This window comes from Phyllopteryx taeniolatus, chromosome 3, assembly GCF_024500385.1.
Source record: "Phyllopteryx taeniolatus isolate TA_2022b chromosome 3, UOR_Ptae_1.2, whole genome shotgun sequence".
Classification (NCBI taxonomy): domain Eukaryota; kingdom Metazoa; phylum Chordata; class Actinopteri; order Syngnathiformes; family Syngnathidae; genus Phyllopteryx; species Phyllopteryx taeniolatus.
The window spans coordinates 22,403,478-22,420,493 of record NC_084504.1 but is presented as its reverse complement, the minus strand read 5'-3'; the positions used below and the strand labels follow the sequence as shown (position 1 = coordinate 22,420,493).

General features: G+C 41.6%; 2 protein-coding genes across 6 annotated transcripts in view; one reads left to right on the top strand and one right to left on the bottom strand.

The window, feature by feature from the left end:
* Positions 1 to 252: 252 nt before the first annotated feature.
* Positions 253 to 7,892, bottom strand: scamp1 (secretory carrier membrane protein 1). Of its 3 annotated transcripts, none has more exons than XM_061767657.1 (9): positions 7,632 to 7,892; positions 5,609 to 5,689; positions 5,315 to 5,425; positions 4,907 to 5,015; positions 3,217 to 3,345; positions 2,969 to 3,128; positions 2,678 to 2,779; positions 2,409 to 2,593; positions 253 to 2,115 (listed from the first exon to the last, which is right to left on the bottom strand). In XM_061767657.1, exons 1-9 carry the CDS (start codon positions 7,686 to 7,688, stop codon positions 2,000 to 2,002), a joined length of 1,050 nt encoding a protein of 349 aa, XP_061623641.1. In that variant the 5' UTR covers positions 7,689 to 7,892; the 3' UTR covers positions 253 to 1,999. The 3 variants fall into 3 exon arrangements, with proteins under 3 accessions (XP_061623641.1, XP_061623642.1, XP_061623643.1); XM_061767658.1 differs by having other exon boundaries at positions 2,476 to 2,593; XM_061767659.1 differs by having other exon boundaries at positions 2,551 to 2,593.
* LOC133475182 (homeobox protein orthopedia B-like) overlaps positions 3,269 to 17,016 on the top strand; it is an 87,804-nt gene continuing 74,056 nt past the window's right edge. Inside the window, exons 1-2 of one of the 3 annotated variants that reach the window (XM_061767660.1) lie at positions 3,269 to 3,395; positions 9,387 to 9,490. In XM_061767660.1, coding sequence (XP_061623644.1) covers positions 3,321 to 3,395; positions 9,387 to 9,490 — 179 coding nt within the window. In that variant the 5' untranslated portion in view covers positions 3,269 to 3,320. Of the gene's footprint in view, positions 3,396 to 6,713; positions 7,006 to 9,386; positions 9,491 to 17,016 lie in introns of those variants that run through there. The other 2 variants (XM_061767664.1, XM_061767665.1) reach the window with 2 other exon arrangements.

Here is a 17,016-nt window from a genome sequence, read left to right as displayed (position 1 = left end):
ATCTGAACTTCATTTGGGGTTAATCAGCAGGTGTGTGCTGACTCCTATTTAACATGAGTTTGCATGTGATTGGTTAATTCCGAAGACACCATGTCCCCATTTATAAGAGGTTGTGCACACCCGTGCAACCACATTATCTCAGGTATTTTTACTTATCCTTGTCTAATTTTTTTTTTCTTTCAATTTAGTACAAATTAAAGGTCACATTAATGGTGAATGGTAAAATATGTGCCATTACAAGTCCACAGATGATATCTTTCAAATCTTTATTCCATGTTAATACCATAAATATACAAAACTGAAAACTATTTCACATGCGACAAAGGCCAGACAAGAGTGCATTAAATGTTCTTTTTACACACGATTCCTAAAGGGGGCATCAAATGATCAACTTTACAGAATGTACAAGTACGGTATTCCTCTTAAATTAGTTTATTCTCTTAATTCAGTGAAGTAACATGGTCTAAAACACGTCATTTTGTTGTTGTTTAAACACATTCTGTAATATAGACTGGCTTGCACAATACGACTTTCAATGTCGTTAAGTATGGCAAAAGAGCACATCACAAACTGAGATTTAAAAAGAAAAGAAAAATCTCAATGAACATTTGGTAGATTTCTCACAGCTTTTGAGGACATACAGTAGAATAACACTTGCGGGATTTGTCTTATGTATTCAGTCATACCTTCAAAACAAGCACCCCTTTTGATGCACGTAACACATAATACATGTAAAACCAAATTATGCTATAAATAAGAACAACTAACGACTATCAAATTTCAAACAAAACTCCAAATAAAAGAAATACTATGGTTAGTGTTGGCATATTCATGTCGCTATTAGCCTTCCAGTACTATGGTTGAGATTCAGTCCAACATTTGTAACAACAACAATTTCGGTCATTTGCCGTGTGGCATGCACCCCCCCATAACAAGGGCTGCAGAAGTACAACACAAATCCAGTTGGTGACAGTAGTCTGTACAGCTTTTAAACACAGTGATTCTGACACAAATGGCCACAGGATTACTGCAAATTACAATTTATTTCCTGCAAATAATGCATCTTTGTTTAACTATCTATGCCAGTGACAGGCAGAACAATTAAATGCTCTTCCACTAGATGGAAGAACTTGTGGGATCGTCCATACTTCAGTGTATGCTTTTCGTGAGATTTTTGTTCAGTGGTGTGCAGTGTGTTTTCAAAACAAAAATGTGCCTTGGCTTAACAAAGGTTGCCAAACGAACATGATCATCGCTGTATGCGGGGTAATGTGCACCAGTCAGCCACATGCAATCATTTAACACTGGGATACATTATTTTTTTTTTTTAAACATACCAATTATTCTGTTTTTAAAACAGGTCACATGACTCATACCCCCAAAAAATCCATTTATGTCAGCATGTTTGCTGAGTCTCGTGCGAATTCCCTTCATGAGAAGGAACTCGAAAACAGCAAGAGGCCACATCCAGATTGATAGCAGCTTTAGATTATTATTTTTTTTTCAACGTGTGACAGGCTACAAAGACAAATGATGTCACACACGCTCACAGACGTCTTTTGAGTCGTCCTCCCTTTTACCAGGCGTCTGTCAAACAGCCATTGGACATGCAGGTCACATTTCCAGCAGACACAACGCTAATGAATTAGCTACCTTGTTGAGTGTGCTTGAACATGCACACATCATGCCGTCAATCAATCTCGCTGCGGAGCTACTGACCCGTCCAGTCAATCAGAAGGTGAACAGGGGGTTATTTTGTGTGGGGTTGTAAATCCCACTGACAGAGATGACTAGGACAAAGCGTGACTCACTCGGGGTTGGGACGCACACGAAGCAGGGTAAGAGGCAGCTGTTATGAGTTTAGATTTGGAGTGAAGACATTTTTTGGAGACATTAGCAAATTGGGGGTGATTGAACAGGGACAGATTTTTGCATCTGTTTCTGTGCGTGTGTCTATGGATGAGGCTTGAAGGCCCCACGGGCGGCGTTGGATGCAGCGTTAGCCGCAGCGTTGGCCGCTGCCGTCTGGACCGTCTTGTTGGACATGACGCCGGTGGCGAACTCCTGCTGAGCCTTCTCGAAGCTGGCACCGGTGGTCCGATACAGCGCGTGTACCTGCACACAGAAACTTGGAATTAACTTACAGACGTACAGTACATAATAAATGAAGAAGAGTTTCACAACTAAGTGACTCAGTAAGCTGCAGCATTATTTGTTTTTCGCAGCAGATAAAGAATATATGCCTGTGAGTGCTGTATTATTTGCTCAACACCGTTTGTGTTCAAACACATTTCTTAAATGTTTAACTAGCGCAACATCAATGCTAGTTTCATTAGCCGGTCTAAGGCGTTTTGCATTGCGTGTTAAGACTGAAATCAACTGAGATTTCATTGTGAGTGGGTTCCTACTATTCGATAGATCAGTGATTCCCAACCACTGTGCCAAGAGAGCATCAGCGTAGGAAGAGTCCGTTACTTTTTTAAACATGATGAGGGAGCCCACGGAGAGTGTGGTGAAGAGTGCGGCGATGAGCAGCATGATGATGCCCACCGGGATGCTGCTGTTCAGGCCCATTAGCGCTGTGATCCAGCCACTGCATGACAAACAACAACAATGACCGGAAATGTGTCAGAACTTCAAGCACACACTGTAGAACACAGGTGTCAAACTTCCTCACCATGTGCCCCAACCGGTGATGCCGATCGTTTGTAGCACGTGAACTCCAAACTGGCAGATATAGACAAAAAAGAATACGAAGAAGCGAAAAGAACTGTCGCTCCTGTAGTGGAGACAGAGGCAAAATTTAATTGCATACATTTTATGCTTGCAATTACTTTAGTTTCCTAGATTTAAATACATTTACAATGTATTTGAAAGTGTGTTTTAGTATGTTTGAATTGTGTTTTTTAATACAGTTGTGTCCAGCCACGGGAAGCAAGCCTCAAGATCCCCCGGGGCATTCGCTCACCTGAAAGCCCCATACAGCGGTCTGTACCAGCAGACAAAGGAGCAAGGCGTAAAGAGCAGAAACCACAACATGGCCAGGCCAAAGTCGACACCGTGGGTTGGATCCACGCAGAACCAGGCCAAGCAGCCGAACATGTTCACAAAGAGCGTGCCGGCGTGGACTGGTGGAAAGGCAAACAGTAAGACGAATCATCACCGAAAGGACGTGTAAAGTGAAGAGCGCTTCTTCAAATGAAGGGATTCACTTACACATCCAGAGATTGTACATGATCTTCACCGTCTTCTGGAACTCGATGGGAATGTCCACTGCGATGTCGTGGTAGAAACACGGACCTACAGGGAACTTCTCAGGCATGGGAGGCCAGTTGTTCTTACGACCTGCCAACACAACCCCAACATGGATGATTCCTCGCTCATGTAGAGAAAGGGTGGGTAAAGTAGCCAACTCTACTCAAGTAAGCAAGCGATCAGGTGATGACACTCTAAGCTCAGTAGCCACTTCCCCCAGAGAAAAATGCTATTTGAAGCCTCGCAATGTTGAAGTACAGTGGAACCTTGATTTAACAGACCTGGAAACAACAGACTTCGGATTTAATGGGCAGAAAATAGTGACCGCTTAGAACTCAAAATGCACCTTTGTAACGGAAAAAGTCAGTTAGTTCCAGAATTGATCGCCATTGTTTACTGGCGCAATCACCAGACAGTGACTAGTACCCCTATTTCCGGGTTGTGCCGCTGTTGTCAGATACGAAGATTAGATCGTGCTAACTGACGTGGCAACGTGGCGGCCATGTTGGCAGGGATGACCTTACCATCAAAGGCAATGTAAGGACATTAATTTAGCGTCGCCATAGGTACGCAGCTCAAAAGAGGCGCGTCATATCTACGGCTGTTGTTTACTCGAGTTTACTCATCGTGCTTCGTCTCTTGAACTTGGTACAGTATATAGTTGATTTTGTCAAGCCTTTCTCTATGGCATCCAAATCTAATGGAGATGAGAAAAGTAAGCAATAATTTTGTACTGTACTGGGGGGGGGGTTTTAGGCCATGAAAAAAGTGCTTCAAGTTAACGGACGACCCTTCCTCCCTATTAGTCTGTTAAATCCACATTCCATTGTAATCGATCAATTGTTAGGTGCCACCTTGGTCTAATGGTGTTAAAATATGAATAACATGATCAACAGGACTGTCTAAAAGCAATTCTATTTGAACCCGGAAATGTATTACTTAACATTGATTGGCACATTCGGCTTTAAAGCGCTCAGTTTGCTTCTTACACTTGTTCTTCTCGAAGACCGTAATTTCTCGTGTATAATGCGCAGCCATGTATAATAAAAAGTTAACCTCAAATTTCTGGAAAACCCTTTTACCTATGTATAATGCATTTGTTTCTACCCATATGACCAAAACGAAGTATTAATCCATCCATCCATCCATTTTCTGAGCCGCTAGAGTCGTCAATTAACCTAGCATGCATGTTTTTGCGATGTGGGAGGAAACCGGCGTGCCCGGAGAAAACCCACGCAGGCACGGGGAGAACATGCAAACTCCACACAGGCGGGGCCGGGGATTGAACCCCGGTCCTCAGAACTGTGAGGCAGACGCTCTAACCAGTCGGTCACCGTGCCGCCACATGAAGTATTATCTGTATTTTAATTATTCTGAAGTTAAGCACTTTATTTGAATGTAATACTTTCTTTTTATTTACTTGCTATTATTTTTTAATTTTTCACAACCTCTAGATGGCGGCATACATTTATAAAATGTGAATTTTTTTTTTCATTTTCCCTATACCTATGTATATTGCTCACGATTAACTTGACAATTTTTTTTGGGGGGGGGGAATGCGCATTATACAAGAGAAATTACGGTACCTACAATTTAATCAAACTCAAAGGTTTCAGTGACAGAGCAATGATGGATTGATGAACTTACTGACCGGCTCCTCCGTGAGACTGCAGCTCTCTCTCCCTGCGGTCGAGCTCGGCTGCTTTCCTCTCCAACTCCTCCTGCCTTCTCAGCAAGTCAGCCTGAGCACGTGCTTGGTCCTAGAAAATTCACACAGAGTTCACGTAGGAAATAACTGACATTTCCCATCAGGCAAGTTTGTATTGCGTTGTTTCAGAATCGAAAAATCATGTGTTTGCCTTCAAGATTCATTATGGATAGAATCCTTATGGAATACTGATGGAGAGTCTAACAGTAATACCTATAGGTTTGTGCTACAGGTGAGAAAGAAGGAGTGGGGCAAAATATTTTGCTATTTTTCTGCAGATGAACCAACAAAAGGCACATAAAATGTTTGGGTCAATCAAATAATAATAAAAGCAAATAACCAATTTCGTACCTGTGTTTGTTGCTGCGAGTAAGCTGGGGGCTCTTCTGTGGGTTTCATTATGGCAGGTTGTGTGTTCTGCGAAGGTGCTGGAGCAGACTTGGGGGCATTTCCAGGGGCAGCCTGGAAAACCAGCAGGAACAATCTCTTAGTATCGAAGTAATTAGGCCACAGTCTCATTTTGTCAGTTCAGTCCGCCAGGATTGAGAGATTTGAGAGGATACGATGAAAGCGTATAGAATGAGGTCACACAAACACGAATAGTAATATTAATGATAACAAGAAGAATTCCGAAGTTCAGCTCACTGTTCTGGCATCTGTGAAGGGGTTGTATTCTTCCAGACCACCGGGAGGAGTAGACCGGGTCACCTGTGTCACTGAGGGATCCTGAAACATGGAGAGGAATATATACGGGAGTTTAAATTACAGTCACTGGCCATAATATTAGATTCCCCTGCACATGTAATGGGATGCAACACAAGAGCTGCATTTACTACAAACCATAAAGGAAATACTCCTAGTCAAAATATTTTGTTAGTCAACTTAATAAATTACAATAACAGCCTGTCAGAGCAGGTGCTAATGTCAGTTTAAGTTGATTGCATACCTCACTCACTAGTTAACCTTAAGCAAGCCCGCAACAGTAGCCTGTTAAAATAAATGTTATCTATATAGGGCTACTGTGTTGCTGAAATGTTGTGTATTACTCTCCAAATCTATTTGTTGCCTTTAAAAATGGGAATATATATACAATAAAAGAATGTACTGAATACAAGTTACAAAAATACAATTAACTAAAACAATTAATAAGCACACACACAGTCTAAATTGATTTATTAATTCAGACAGTGTGTGTGTGTGCATGTCAAAACTCCCCCCCCCCCCCCCCCCCCCCCCCACCCAAGTAAAATTCGTTGCAAAGTTTAAGCTTTGCACGAGACACAGCCGCGTTGCCACCCAGCAATTTTTTTCCCCGAGATGAGTGGGCGTGTAGCAACCACGAAGTGGACCGGTATAATGAGTGAACCTTTGACGTCATAAAATACACGGAAATCTGATCCGCTCATGTTGAAAGCCTGATGCGTTTATCGTCTTTTGCATTCAAATCAACAAACCGCATAGATGTCAAAATTAAACCAGATCACAGATTAATTTTGACCTACGTGATGCATAAAACAGCATGAAAAACTGAATTTTGATGGAAGGAAACTTTTAACGGCGGCCGACTGGTTAGAGCGTCAGCCTCACAGTTCTGAGGACCCGGGTTCAATCCCATTTAATCGCCTGTGTGGAGTTTGCATGTTCTCCCCGTGCCTGCGTGGGTTTTCTCCGGGGACTCCGGTTTCCTCCCACATCCCAAAAACATGCATTAATTGGAGACTCTAAATTGCCCGGAGGCATGACTGTGAGTGCGAATGGTTGGTTGTTTCTATGTGCCCTGCGATTGGCTGGCAACCAGTTCAGGGTGTACCCCGCCTCCTGCCCGACGATAGCTGGGATAGGCTCCAGCACGCCCGCGACCCTAGTGAGGAGAAGCGGCTCAGAAAATGGATGGATGGATGGAAACTTTTAACGTTGCGGGGCGTCAAGGGGGCGTGTCCTAACTACCTATTGTTTATATCGATGGCAGCATCCCTCAAACTTGTTTAGGTCTGATGAGGAGCTGACATCAACTTTGTCAACATGTAAGAATGCACCATAAGGTAATTTATATAAATACAACCAGTACACTAACTGCAGTTTATTTACTATTAAAGTAAAGGGGGCTGGTGAGTGGGTGGTTGGTGTTATTTGTTCACAATGTATTGGCACGGTAATAACAATACAAACGTACAAACATGTTGGAGGACCTCTGGGATAAAGCAAGACCACAACCAAGACAATTTATATGCAACCTCGAAGCCAAGAACATTCAATGTCGGTCGGTAAGCACTCAGTTTATGTCCATTATGGTAAGCTAGGATATAGAGTCCTAGCTTCCAATATTGAAGGCCCAGAGTTGCGTTCAATGCTTATTAGGGAGCTGGTTGTGCTACCTAGCCATGTAGCGACTAGGGAAAACCAACAATTAGCTAGGGACATTCATACAGACAAACAGTAAGTATTAGCTTGCGACCGCTATCTTTAAAATGAATATGTAACCTCGAAACAAGAACATTGATAAATCTCTTTAACTGTAACCCCACAGTGCATGTCCATGATGCTAACACAGCTAGCGAGTAAGCTACGATAGCTTACAAGCGTATACTGATGTTAGCTAGCCGTCGAGGATCCCGTCTACCGGTTTTTATAATGCGGCTGTCAACTACTACTACTACTAGTTGGTTACCTGAAACGGATTGTTGAAGTCCGGGTCCGCAAACGGGTTGCTGTCAAAGTCGGACATTTTACAGCCTTTCAGAGAACTCGTTCCGGTGTGTCAGCGCACCCCTATTCGCTTGGCAATATTCGGTCCCTCCTCGCTCTTGGCTTCCCCTTTGGCCGCCTGCGGTCTTCTCCGCCGCCCGCTGATGGAGGACCCTCCGCTCGTTGCTAGCTCCGTTAGCCCGGTAAGCACAACACAAAACCGGCGGGTTGGGGGAAGGGGAGGGGAGGGGGGGGGTCGGTAGGAAAGGCGATAAAGTGACGTCATATATTCAGCACCACGGACAGCGTGACGTCACGATGTACTGTTGGATGTAACTGTTGGAATGTGAAGCTAGTTTACAGATTAGATGGTAGATGGTGAAATCCCTAAATTCCTTGCAATTGTACGTTGAGGAACCTTGTCCTTAAACTGTTTGATTATTTTCTCACGCACTTGTTCACAAAGAGGTGAAGCTCGCCCCAGCTTTGCTTGTGAATGCTCCTTTTTATACCCAATCGTGGCACCCACCTGTTCCCAATTAGCCTGTTCACCTGTGGGATGTTCCAAACAGGTGTTTGATGAGCATTCCTCAACTTTCTCAGTCTTTTTTTCCACCTGTCCCAGCTTTTTTGGAATGTGTTGCAGCCATAAAATTCCAAGTTAATGATTATTTGCTAAAAACAGTAAAATGTATCAGTTTCAACATTAAATATATTGTCTTTGTAGTGTATTCAATTAAATATAGGTTGAACATGATTTGCAAATCATTGTATTCTGTTTTTATTTATGTTTAACACAACGTCCCAACTTCATTGGAATTGGGGTTGTACACGCAACGTGAAAACCAGCAGACGTTTCTCTTTTTCCCTCTAGAAAAACTATGCTCAGTAGAGCACAAAAGTATGAGAAGGCATTTGTATGAAGTCTACCTGTATTTAAATGAACTATAGTATTGAGCAATCGTCCAGCCATGACTCCTGACATGATGTTAAAATAATTTATTTTCATGCCCATTTACACTATTCATCTGTTTTTAATCAATCTGTTATTTTACACCCATGTTTTAATGTATGCATTACTATTTCTATATTTGAGTGCATTAGTTTAAGCAAAACATGTTGTTGTGTACACCTGAAGTTTGTCCCTTTAATTATGCCGTGCCCCCCCACCCCCAATGTAATCTAATGTGAAATGCGTTCGTCTGTCACATTCTGAAGAGCGCTACAGTAAATGCAGGCGTGTAATTGTTTACCGTGTCCTCATTCATAGTTATCATACAAAAAAATATTTAACAATTGACTGCTCCGTGTGTATTGTTTGATGGGTTATATTTACAGTAGCATTGGTGCTAATCATATTAGCATTTCCAAAAAGGTCCGTTTGCTGATCACTTGTTAATATTACAGCTGATTGACTGCATATCATTACACCAACATTGCGCAGGACGCTGCAACGTGAATATTTCCCCCATTTACATTACACTTACAACAATATATTGTCCAGCCCTAATTTGAGTGATTTAAAAACATTGTCAAATTTATAAAATGAGACTTCAAAATGGTGAAAAATCAAGCTATTGTTGTCGCTCTCAAATGCCGTGGCCGTGTCCGCTGAATGCACTGAACCCACGCCTTACACAACTGTCAACTGTCAATCAAATACCATGACTACAACCTGAAAAATGTAAGCTACTTCATCTACCAACTTTCTAATGTCAACACATGGGGGCATTTCCAGGGGCAGCCTGTCAAACCACATCCCTACAAGTTTGAGCCACCACAGCCAGAAGATTCTGACGTGTCTGAGAATCAAACTCGTTCCTCTCAGTCTGCTGCCGAATGGTAAGTGTTTACTGCCATTTCGAAGTTAACATGTATTAGTTTAACATAACTCAATGTTAGCCATTTAAAGCTCGGCTATCAACATAGCAAACACATTTTGTCACTATCAGATAGTTTTGTTAATAAATGTCAACAAATCCTTGAAGCAATTATCTTCTTCAATGTATTTAGAAAAAAGGTCTTTAAATGATAATAACTAACACTTTTAATTGCAGCGGAAATTAGTTTTACAACTTTTGTCCACATTAATGCCTCTGTTTTGGGTAAGTAAACGTTTATATTCACTAATACAATGTCATGACATCAATTAACACATCTTTTTATTTTTTTTATTCAGTGTTTCCCAACCAAGGCACATATTTTCCATTCGAAAAAAATCTGCAATTGACGCCCCTCTTCCAAGGGTTTTTAATTGCCTATAGATTTTTGCCTTTTGTCTAAATGAAACTCCTCAACTCACTTCAACTTGTTTCCTTGGCACCAAGATGCCATCAGATGGTGCCAAGGAAATACAATCATTGCTGTGGCCTCACCTAAGCACAAAAACTGCAGTTTTTTTGGTGACTTAACAGATGATCGGTTCCAAAAATAAATCAACAAATGCCGAACCGCAAGTATGCAGGGGTTTTCTTGAAATTGTGTTGTATGAATGGCAACAGATACACGGATTAATTGTACTTTCTACCATTGTAGAACCATTCCATTGTTCTGCCTGTCTCTATATAAGTAATTTAATCAAGTTGGAGGCATGCCCCGAACCTCGAATGGTATTATAATTTTCATGTGCAGGTGCACAGTTGAGGCTTAACCTAAGGAGTAAGCCTGTCAAGTTTTGCCCGTCGATAGGCTATGTGTGTAATCCTCTTTATAGCATTGCCGATCATTGCCATAGCAGGGCCTTTCTGGAATCTAATCTTCTGCTTGGGATTTTAAGGTTTACTACTACTTAAACCTTGTACAAACCTACCAGGTTAATGGACTCCAGCTTATCCCCATTAATAAAATCCTGGACTTGCAAAAGTACACTTCACGTATATATGTGTGTGTATGTATGTTTGTCGTAGCTCTTCTTACAGTACATTTCAATCCTCTACTCAAACATAATGCCTGCTGTACAGTATTTTTACCTCCTGTAGGTCAAATACGACAGCAATCTTCCTCCATGTGATAATGAGGACATTAATGGTGATGCCGCTAATGATGATGAGGATGATTAGCAGTGGAAGCATCTGCTGTGTCGATGATCTCTGCTGCCAATGAGTATTATCGCTATCATAATATCTATAATGATGACTTGTTTCTCATAAAAATCTTAGTTGTATAATTTATTTTGGCTCTCAAAGTGAGAGTAGCAGCTACCTTGGTGCGAGTTGCCCGAAGTTATCGTACTAGCCACTTGGGGGCGCTACAACGCCATCAGCAACCGTCTTTGTGTCGCTGTTGGCAGTCTTTTTTTTTTCTCTCATTTGCCTCCAATTTATTTTCATTCAAACGAAGGGTGACCATGTGAAGAACATCAGATGAGTTGACAGCCTGTAAATGTGATTTAAACATTTAAGCACCATTTACCCAGATTAAGTTTCAATTGGAGAACAAATGCTATTAAGTGGAAATCTTACGGTATGCTGTAAACGACAGCGTTTAAGATATTCCAAATTTTATTGTTTTAATCTTATTGGTCATATTTGAACAAAAGGCACTTGTACCTCTGGATTTATCGAAGGCTCATGTCCGGTATACATTTAGCTTATTTGCAACTTTGACTCTCTAACTACTCAGTCTGCTTTATGCACTCAATACCTATTTTATACCGAGCCCGTTGATGGACTCTATTTAAACACAGGCTGCGGATTCATTACAATTCACCTTCTGTACACATGCACACACACCAAGTGAGCATCAGTTCCTCCCCTAATCTCGTATTAATGGACCCAATCACAGTCTCTATGAATAATCAATGGTCAGTGGTCTGCAACCGCAGTGCTGAGACCTTGAGTTAAAACTGAATTTTCCTAATCAGATGCACACACACCTTGAGGCCCTAATAAGCGCTCTAATGGTTTAGAATCTGTCGCATGGTTTGTTTGCTGCACAATGTGAAACATAAACAAGCCGTGGCTGTGACTGCCCATCTTTGTGTATCTACTCTACATGTGTGTCTAGGTGGGAAAGACGGTGAAAATGTCCGCCCTCGCCCTCACTTCCTCTTTCTCTAATACTGCAGTCCACATATGAGTGTGTGTGTGTGTCTGAGAGTGTGGAAACAACCACTTTGGCTAATAGCTGCTACATTAGTCTCCTAACCAGCTGGTCATGGCCATTTAGAAATGTTCATTAGGTCGCCGACCAGAGTGGATAGGTGCGATAGTTCACTCTCCGCTGTCGACTGTAGAGAGACGGGCACAGGCAGACAGAGAGGCAGAGGGAAAGTCATTCACCCGCCAACTTGACGACCAAGTGTTAAAAGCCGTGGATGCAATTATCCCCAGATTGCCCTGAATTAGAACCTGGCGTATAATTACATCTCATTAATGTCTATGAGTGTTATTTTAGAGTTCTGAAAGGTTGGATAAGCAGGACTTGGTATTATGGCATATTAATGCCGCAACATCTGGCACCTTCCTGGCAATAATCTGATGAGTGAATGGGATGGAGATCCAGTATTTAAATGTTATGGTCATATGGTGAAATCAGAAGAATGCACACTCCCAAAATATGTTTAAATGTTTGTTTTGCGCCGGCACGGCGAGCGACTGGGTAGCACAGCTGCCTCACAGTTCTGGGGACCGGGGTTCAAATCCCGGCCCCGCCTGTGTGGAGTTTTCATGTTCTCCCCGTACCTGGGTGGGTTTTCTCCGGGCACTCCGGTTTCCTCCCAGATCCCAAAAACATGCGTGGTAGGTTGATTGAAGACTCTAAATTTCCCGTAGGTGTGAATGTGAGTCCGAATGGTTGTTTGACTCTGTGTGCCCTGCAATTGGCTGGCGACCGGTTCAGGGTGTACCTCGCCTCCCGCCTGAAGATAGCTGGAATAGGCTCCAGCAGCCCGTGACCCGAGTGAGGATAAGCGGTAAAGAAAATGGATGGGTGGATGGATGGATGTTTTGCTCTCATACGATTTTGTGGTATTGCGACTATACTTTTGCGATAATCAAAATTACTGAGCGCTTAATCCTTCCCTAAAACAGTCCACCAAACATGCTCTCAGCTGTAAACCTAACACTTGTTTTTCATCAATTGAAGTAAGTTTTCTTATATGCAAAATTGCTTCTCTGGATTTTAGTTCACAGATTTTTTAAATCTTATTTGTTGAGCATGAGACCTTTTTGCGAATTAATAGAATAGAATCCAACAAATATAATGGTCAAACTTGTTTTTCTCCCAGTTTCCAGTAAGTAAACAGTAGTTGTGAGATTCGCTATATAAAACCACAAGGCTGATCTCATTCCATTTTCCTTCACAAGTTTGTTGTCATCATTATTAGTGAGCACTTTGCCCTTGCGAAAATAATCCCTCCAGCAGGCAGTGAAAACAAACCATGCTGCCAAATTACTTTGAGCCAGTTTGTGGTGGCAATTTTCCTTGGTTGACGTGCTTTTGCCGTTGAAATTACAGGATATGCCTCTTAAAATTTGAGTATCCATGGCCTTGTATTGCGTGAATGAACTGAACATTTAAGAGTGTACTTGACCAGTCGAAAGTGCACCTGCACTGCACTCCTATTGTGCTTTCATCTATTCGTGTATTGGAATGTCCGGCAGAATACATTTTGGTTATCTATGACCATTAAGGCTGTAACGATACAGTATTAAAACTGAAAATCACGATAGATGTACCTGTATCATCTTTTAAAATGGCATAACAGTGACACGCCCCATCCAACTCCCAAATTGTTTGCCTTCAATCAAGATATGAGGAGCTCACAATGCTACCAAACTTAATATGATTAATATTATATTAAGTTAATTACAACCCCAATTCCAATGAAGTTGGGATGTTGTGTTAAACATATATAAAAACAGAATACAATGATTTGCAAATCATGTTCAACCTATATTTAATTGAATACACTACAAAGACAAGATATTTAATGTTCCAACCGATGAACTTTATTGTTTTTAGCAAATAATCATTAACTTTGAATTTTATGGCTGCAAAAATGCTGGGACAGGTGGCAAAAAAGACTGAGACAGTTGAGGAATGCTCATCAAATACCCGTTTGGAACATCCCACAGGTGAACAGGCTAATTAGGAACAGGTGGGTGCCATGATTGGGTATAAAAGGAGCGTCCCTGAATTGCTCAGTCATTCACAAGCAAAGATGGGGCGAGGTTCACCTCTTTGTGAACAAGTGCGTGAGAAAATAATCAAACAGTTTAAGGACAATGTTGCTCAACATGCAATTGCAAGGAATTTAGCGATTTCATCATCTACTGTCCATAATATAATTCGAACTGCTCTAAGTGCTAGAGGACTCTGCATCTTTTTGCACAATTGTCAAAAAAAAAAAGTACCGGCATTACCAGATAACTTTACTGCTCAGTGACTGTTTTTTTTTTTGTCAATGTCTTTCTGTCTCCAAAGTGTTCTGTAAATTGTCGTACTAGAGCGGCTCCAACTACCGGAGACAAATTCCTTGTGTTTTTTTGGGACATATTTGGCAAATAAAGATGATTCTGATTCTGATTCTGAAAAGGTTCAGAGAATCTGGAGAAATCACTGCATGTAAGTGGCAAGGCCGAAAACCAACATTGACCCGTGACCTTCGATCCCTCAGGGGGCACTGCATCAAAAACCGACATCAATGTGTAAAGGATATCACCACATGGGCACAGGAACACTTCAGAAAACCAATGTCAGTAAATACAATTCGGCGCTACATCCGTAAGTGCAACTTGAAACTCTACTATGCAAAGCAAAAGCCATTTATCAACAACACCCAGAAACGCCGCCGGCTTCTCTGGGCCCGAGCTCATCTAAGATGGACTGATGCAAAGTGCAAAAGTGTTCTGTGGTCCGACGAGTCCACATTTCAAATTGTTTTGGGAAATTGTGGACGTCGTGTCCACCGGGCCAAAGAGGAACAATTAGTTTCCTCAGTTCCCAAACGTTTATTGAATGTTGTTAAAAGAAAAGGTGATGTAACACAGTGGTAAACATGACCCTCTCCCAGCTTTTTTGGAACGTGTTGCAGCCATAAAATTCCAAGTTAATGATTATTTGGTAAAAACAATAAAGTTTATCAGTTTGAACATTAAATATCTTGTCTTTGTAGTGTATTCAATTAAATATACATTGAAGATTGTATTCTGTTTTTATTTATTTTTAACACAACGTCCCAACTTCATTTGGAATTGGGGTTGTAAAAAACAAAACAGAAAACGTCAGCGTAGATTGAAGATACATTACATTTCTTCAGCAAGCCCCCTCCACCTGTGTGTCATGTGACTACGTTTTCTGGTGACGGTCATCTGACCGGCGTGAACAAAATTGTGGCTACCGCTAATGCTAGTTCAACTGTGTGAGTAGAGCGGATCTGAAGATTTGTATTGTATTAATCTCTTTATAATATATTTCTTCTATTTAGAAGAAAATACAAACTCCAATCATGTATTGAATATTGGGTCAGAAATCGAGATGAACTAAAGTATGAAACATATTTGAGAAATATAAACCTTTTACGTTGAGGTAATCTAAAACTCTAAATTAGAGTCATGAAAAAAAAGAGCAAAAACGAAAGTATTGGATTCATATTTCAAAGTGTATATATAAGTTCCGTGTGAATATGTAAATATGTTTGTTGTGATGACCAGTCAGAGCACATTACACACAACGCACTTCGACGGAGGAGGGGAAAAACCCCCGATTGATTCCCTATTTCCATATTAATGAGCAGATTTGTTAAGAGCCTGGAGGAGAAGGAGAAAATAACAGGGTCTTCATAGGGCACGACATTTATAAATAAAGCTGATGCTGAGAAAAATGGAAATTAAACCTTTTAGTTTAATAAATTTGAGGCGTCCGCGGCAAGCGAGCGATTTGCATTTCCATTTGTGGCCGAATAATGAGAGCGCAGGCCCGTGATGAGCCGGCGAGCGTTGCTTTTGGCTCTCCAACTGTCAGGCAATCACTCTGGTGTGCAGCTCCTACACGTCAATGTCATTAGCTCAGGCCTGACAACTCTGCCGCTTTGCTCTCTTAAGATTATTTGCCCGTATCGTCACTTTGAATGAGGAACAACACTGCACAAAGTAAAGTGCATTCAAATTCTCTCTTTTCCAAACTTAAATGAATGCTCTTGAATATTCAACATTGTCTCCGTATGCAGGTGTTCCTTGAAAAATGATCTTTTGTTGTTGTACCTGTCAGAGTGACACACAAACACGCACACACGCGGCATCGCTGATTGAATTTATTGGGGAATGGATGTTGACTTGGACCACTCCAAGTAGGCGAGATTGTTGTTGTTCACGGATTGACAGAAAGACCCGGAGCGGCTGATTGAAAGTGCCTTTTAGCTTGCTCTCACTGTATATTTGATTTGGCAAAATGGAAGGGGGAGTCCAGTCTTTTCCCCGGATGCAAACACACGTCTGCCTTTGCGTGTTGCATGTTTTGTGTTTGTGTGTCCCGGCCCGCGTCGCGAAATGCTGCATAAATTGTGCCCCTTTCAGCCGCTATTAATTGAATAATGCAAGCACTCCTCCTGTCAGCCACTGAGTGCAGCACCCTCTCGGTGTCCCTGCCTGTGACTTGACAAGATTTATCTGTGTTGTTCCAGCCAATGCTTGCCAATTGTTCCAAATGTTGGCCATAAACATGCAAAGAACAGAAGTGTGCACTCGTAAAATAAGGTCCTCAATGGCTGTGTTACAGCCCAAAGGGACTGCTGGGTGGTGTGTTTGGGAGGGGGGGGGGGGTCAGCATATCAAATCATGTTTGAGCTCTTGCTGAGCCAACAGCGTGTTTTAAGTTCTCCTCCAAGCAGCGATGTGATGAAAAGGAACGATTGGCGTCATAAAGGAAGAAAGCCACATGCTAGAGATGTGCAACACTGTGTTAAATATGCATACGTTATTTTCCAATCCTTTCTTTAATGGGACACGTCTCATTCGGTCGCCTTATGTCCGCTTCCGAACTCTAAAAGGATATTTAGCTTGACACATTTAGGATATTCTCCCACACCTAAAACGGTATAAATCTTTATATAACACATTCAACACACCTCTTCTGTAAAGAATCAAATCAGTCGCCCTTTAATGAGCTTAATTCAAATATCCTTTTGTTTCGGTGTGGACTTTTGGATCCTCAAGTTGTAGACATTGTGTACGGATGAGGCTCTATTGCGCGTCCGTAAATCGATTTGCTGATTTAGCCCCTCTCTAATTCTCCACAGAGTAATATTAGCCTTACCCACTGCCATCTGTTTTTATTATCAGGGTGAATATGTTTGTCTCAAGATATCAATAATCATAAAGAAAGCCATGACTCACTCCCTCGAATACTGTTTGTCTGTCACGCTGGGG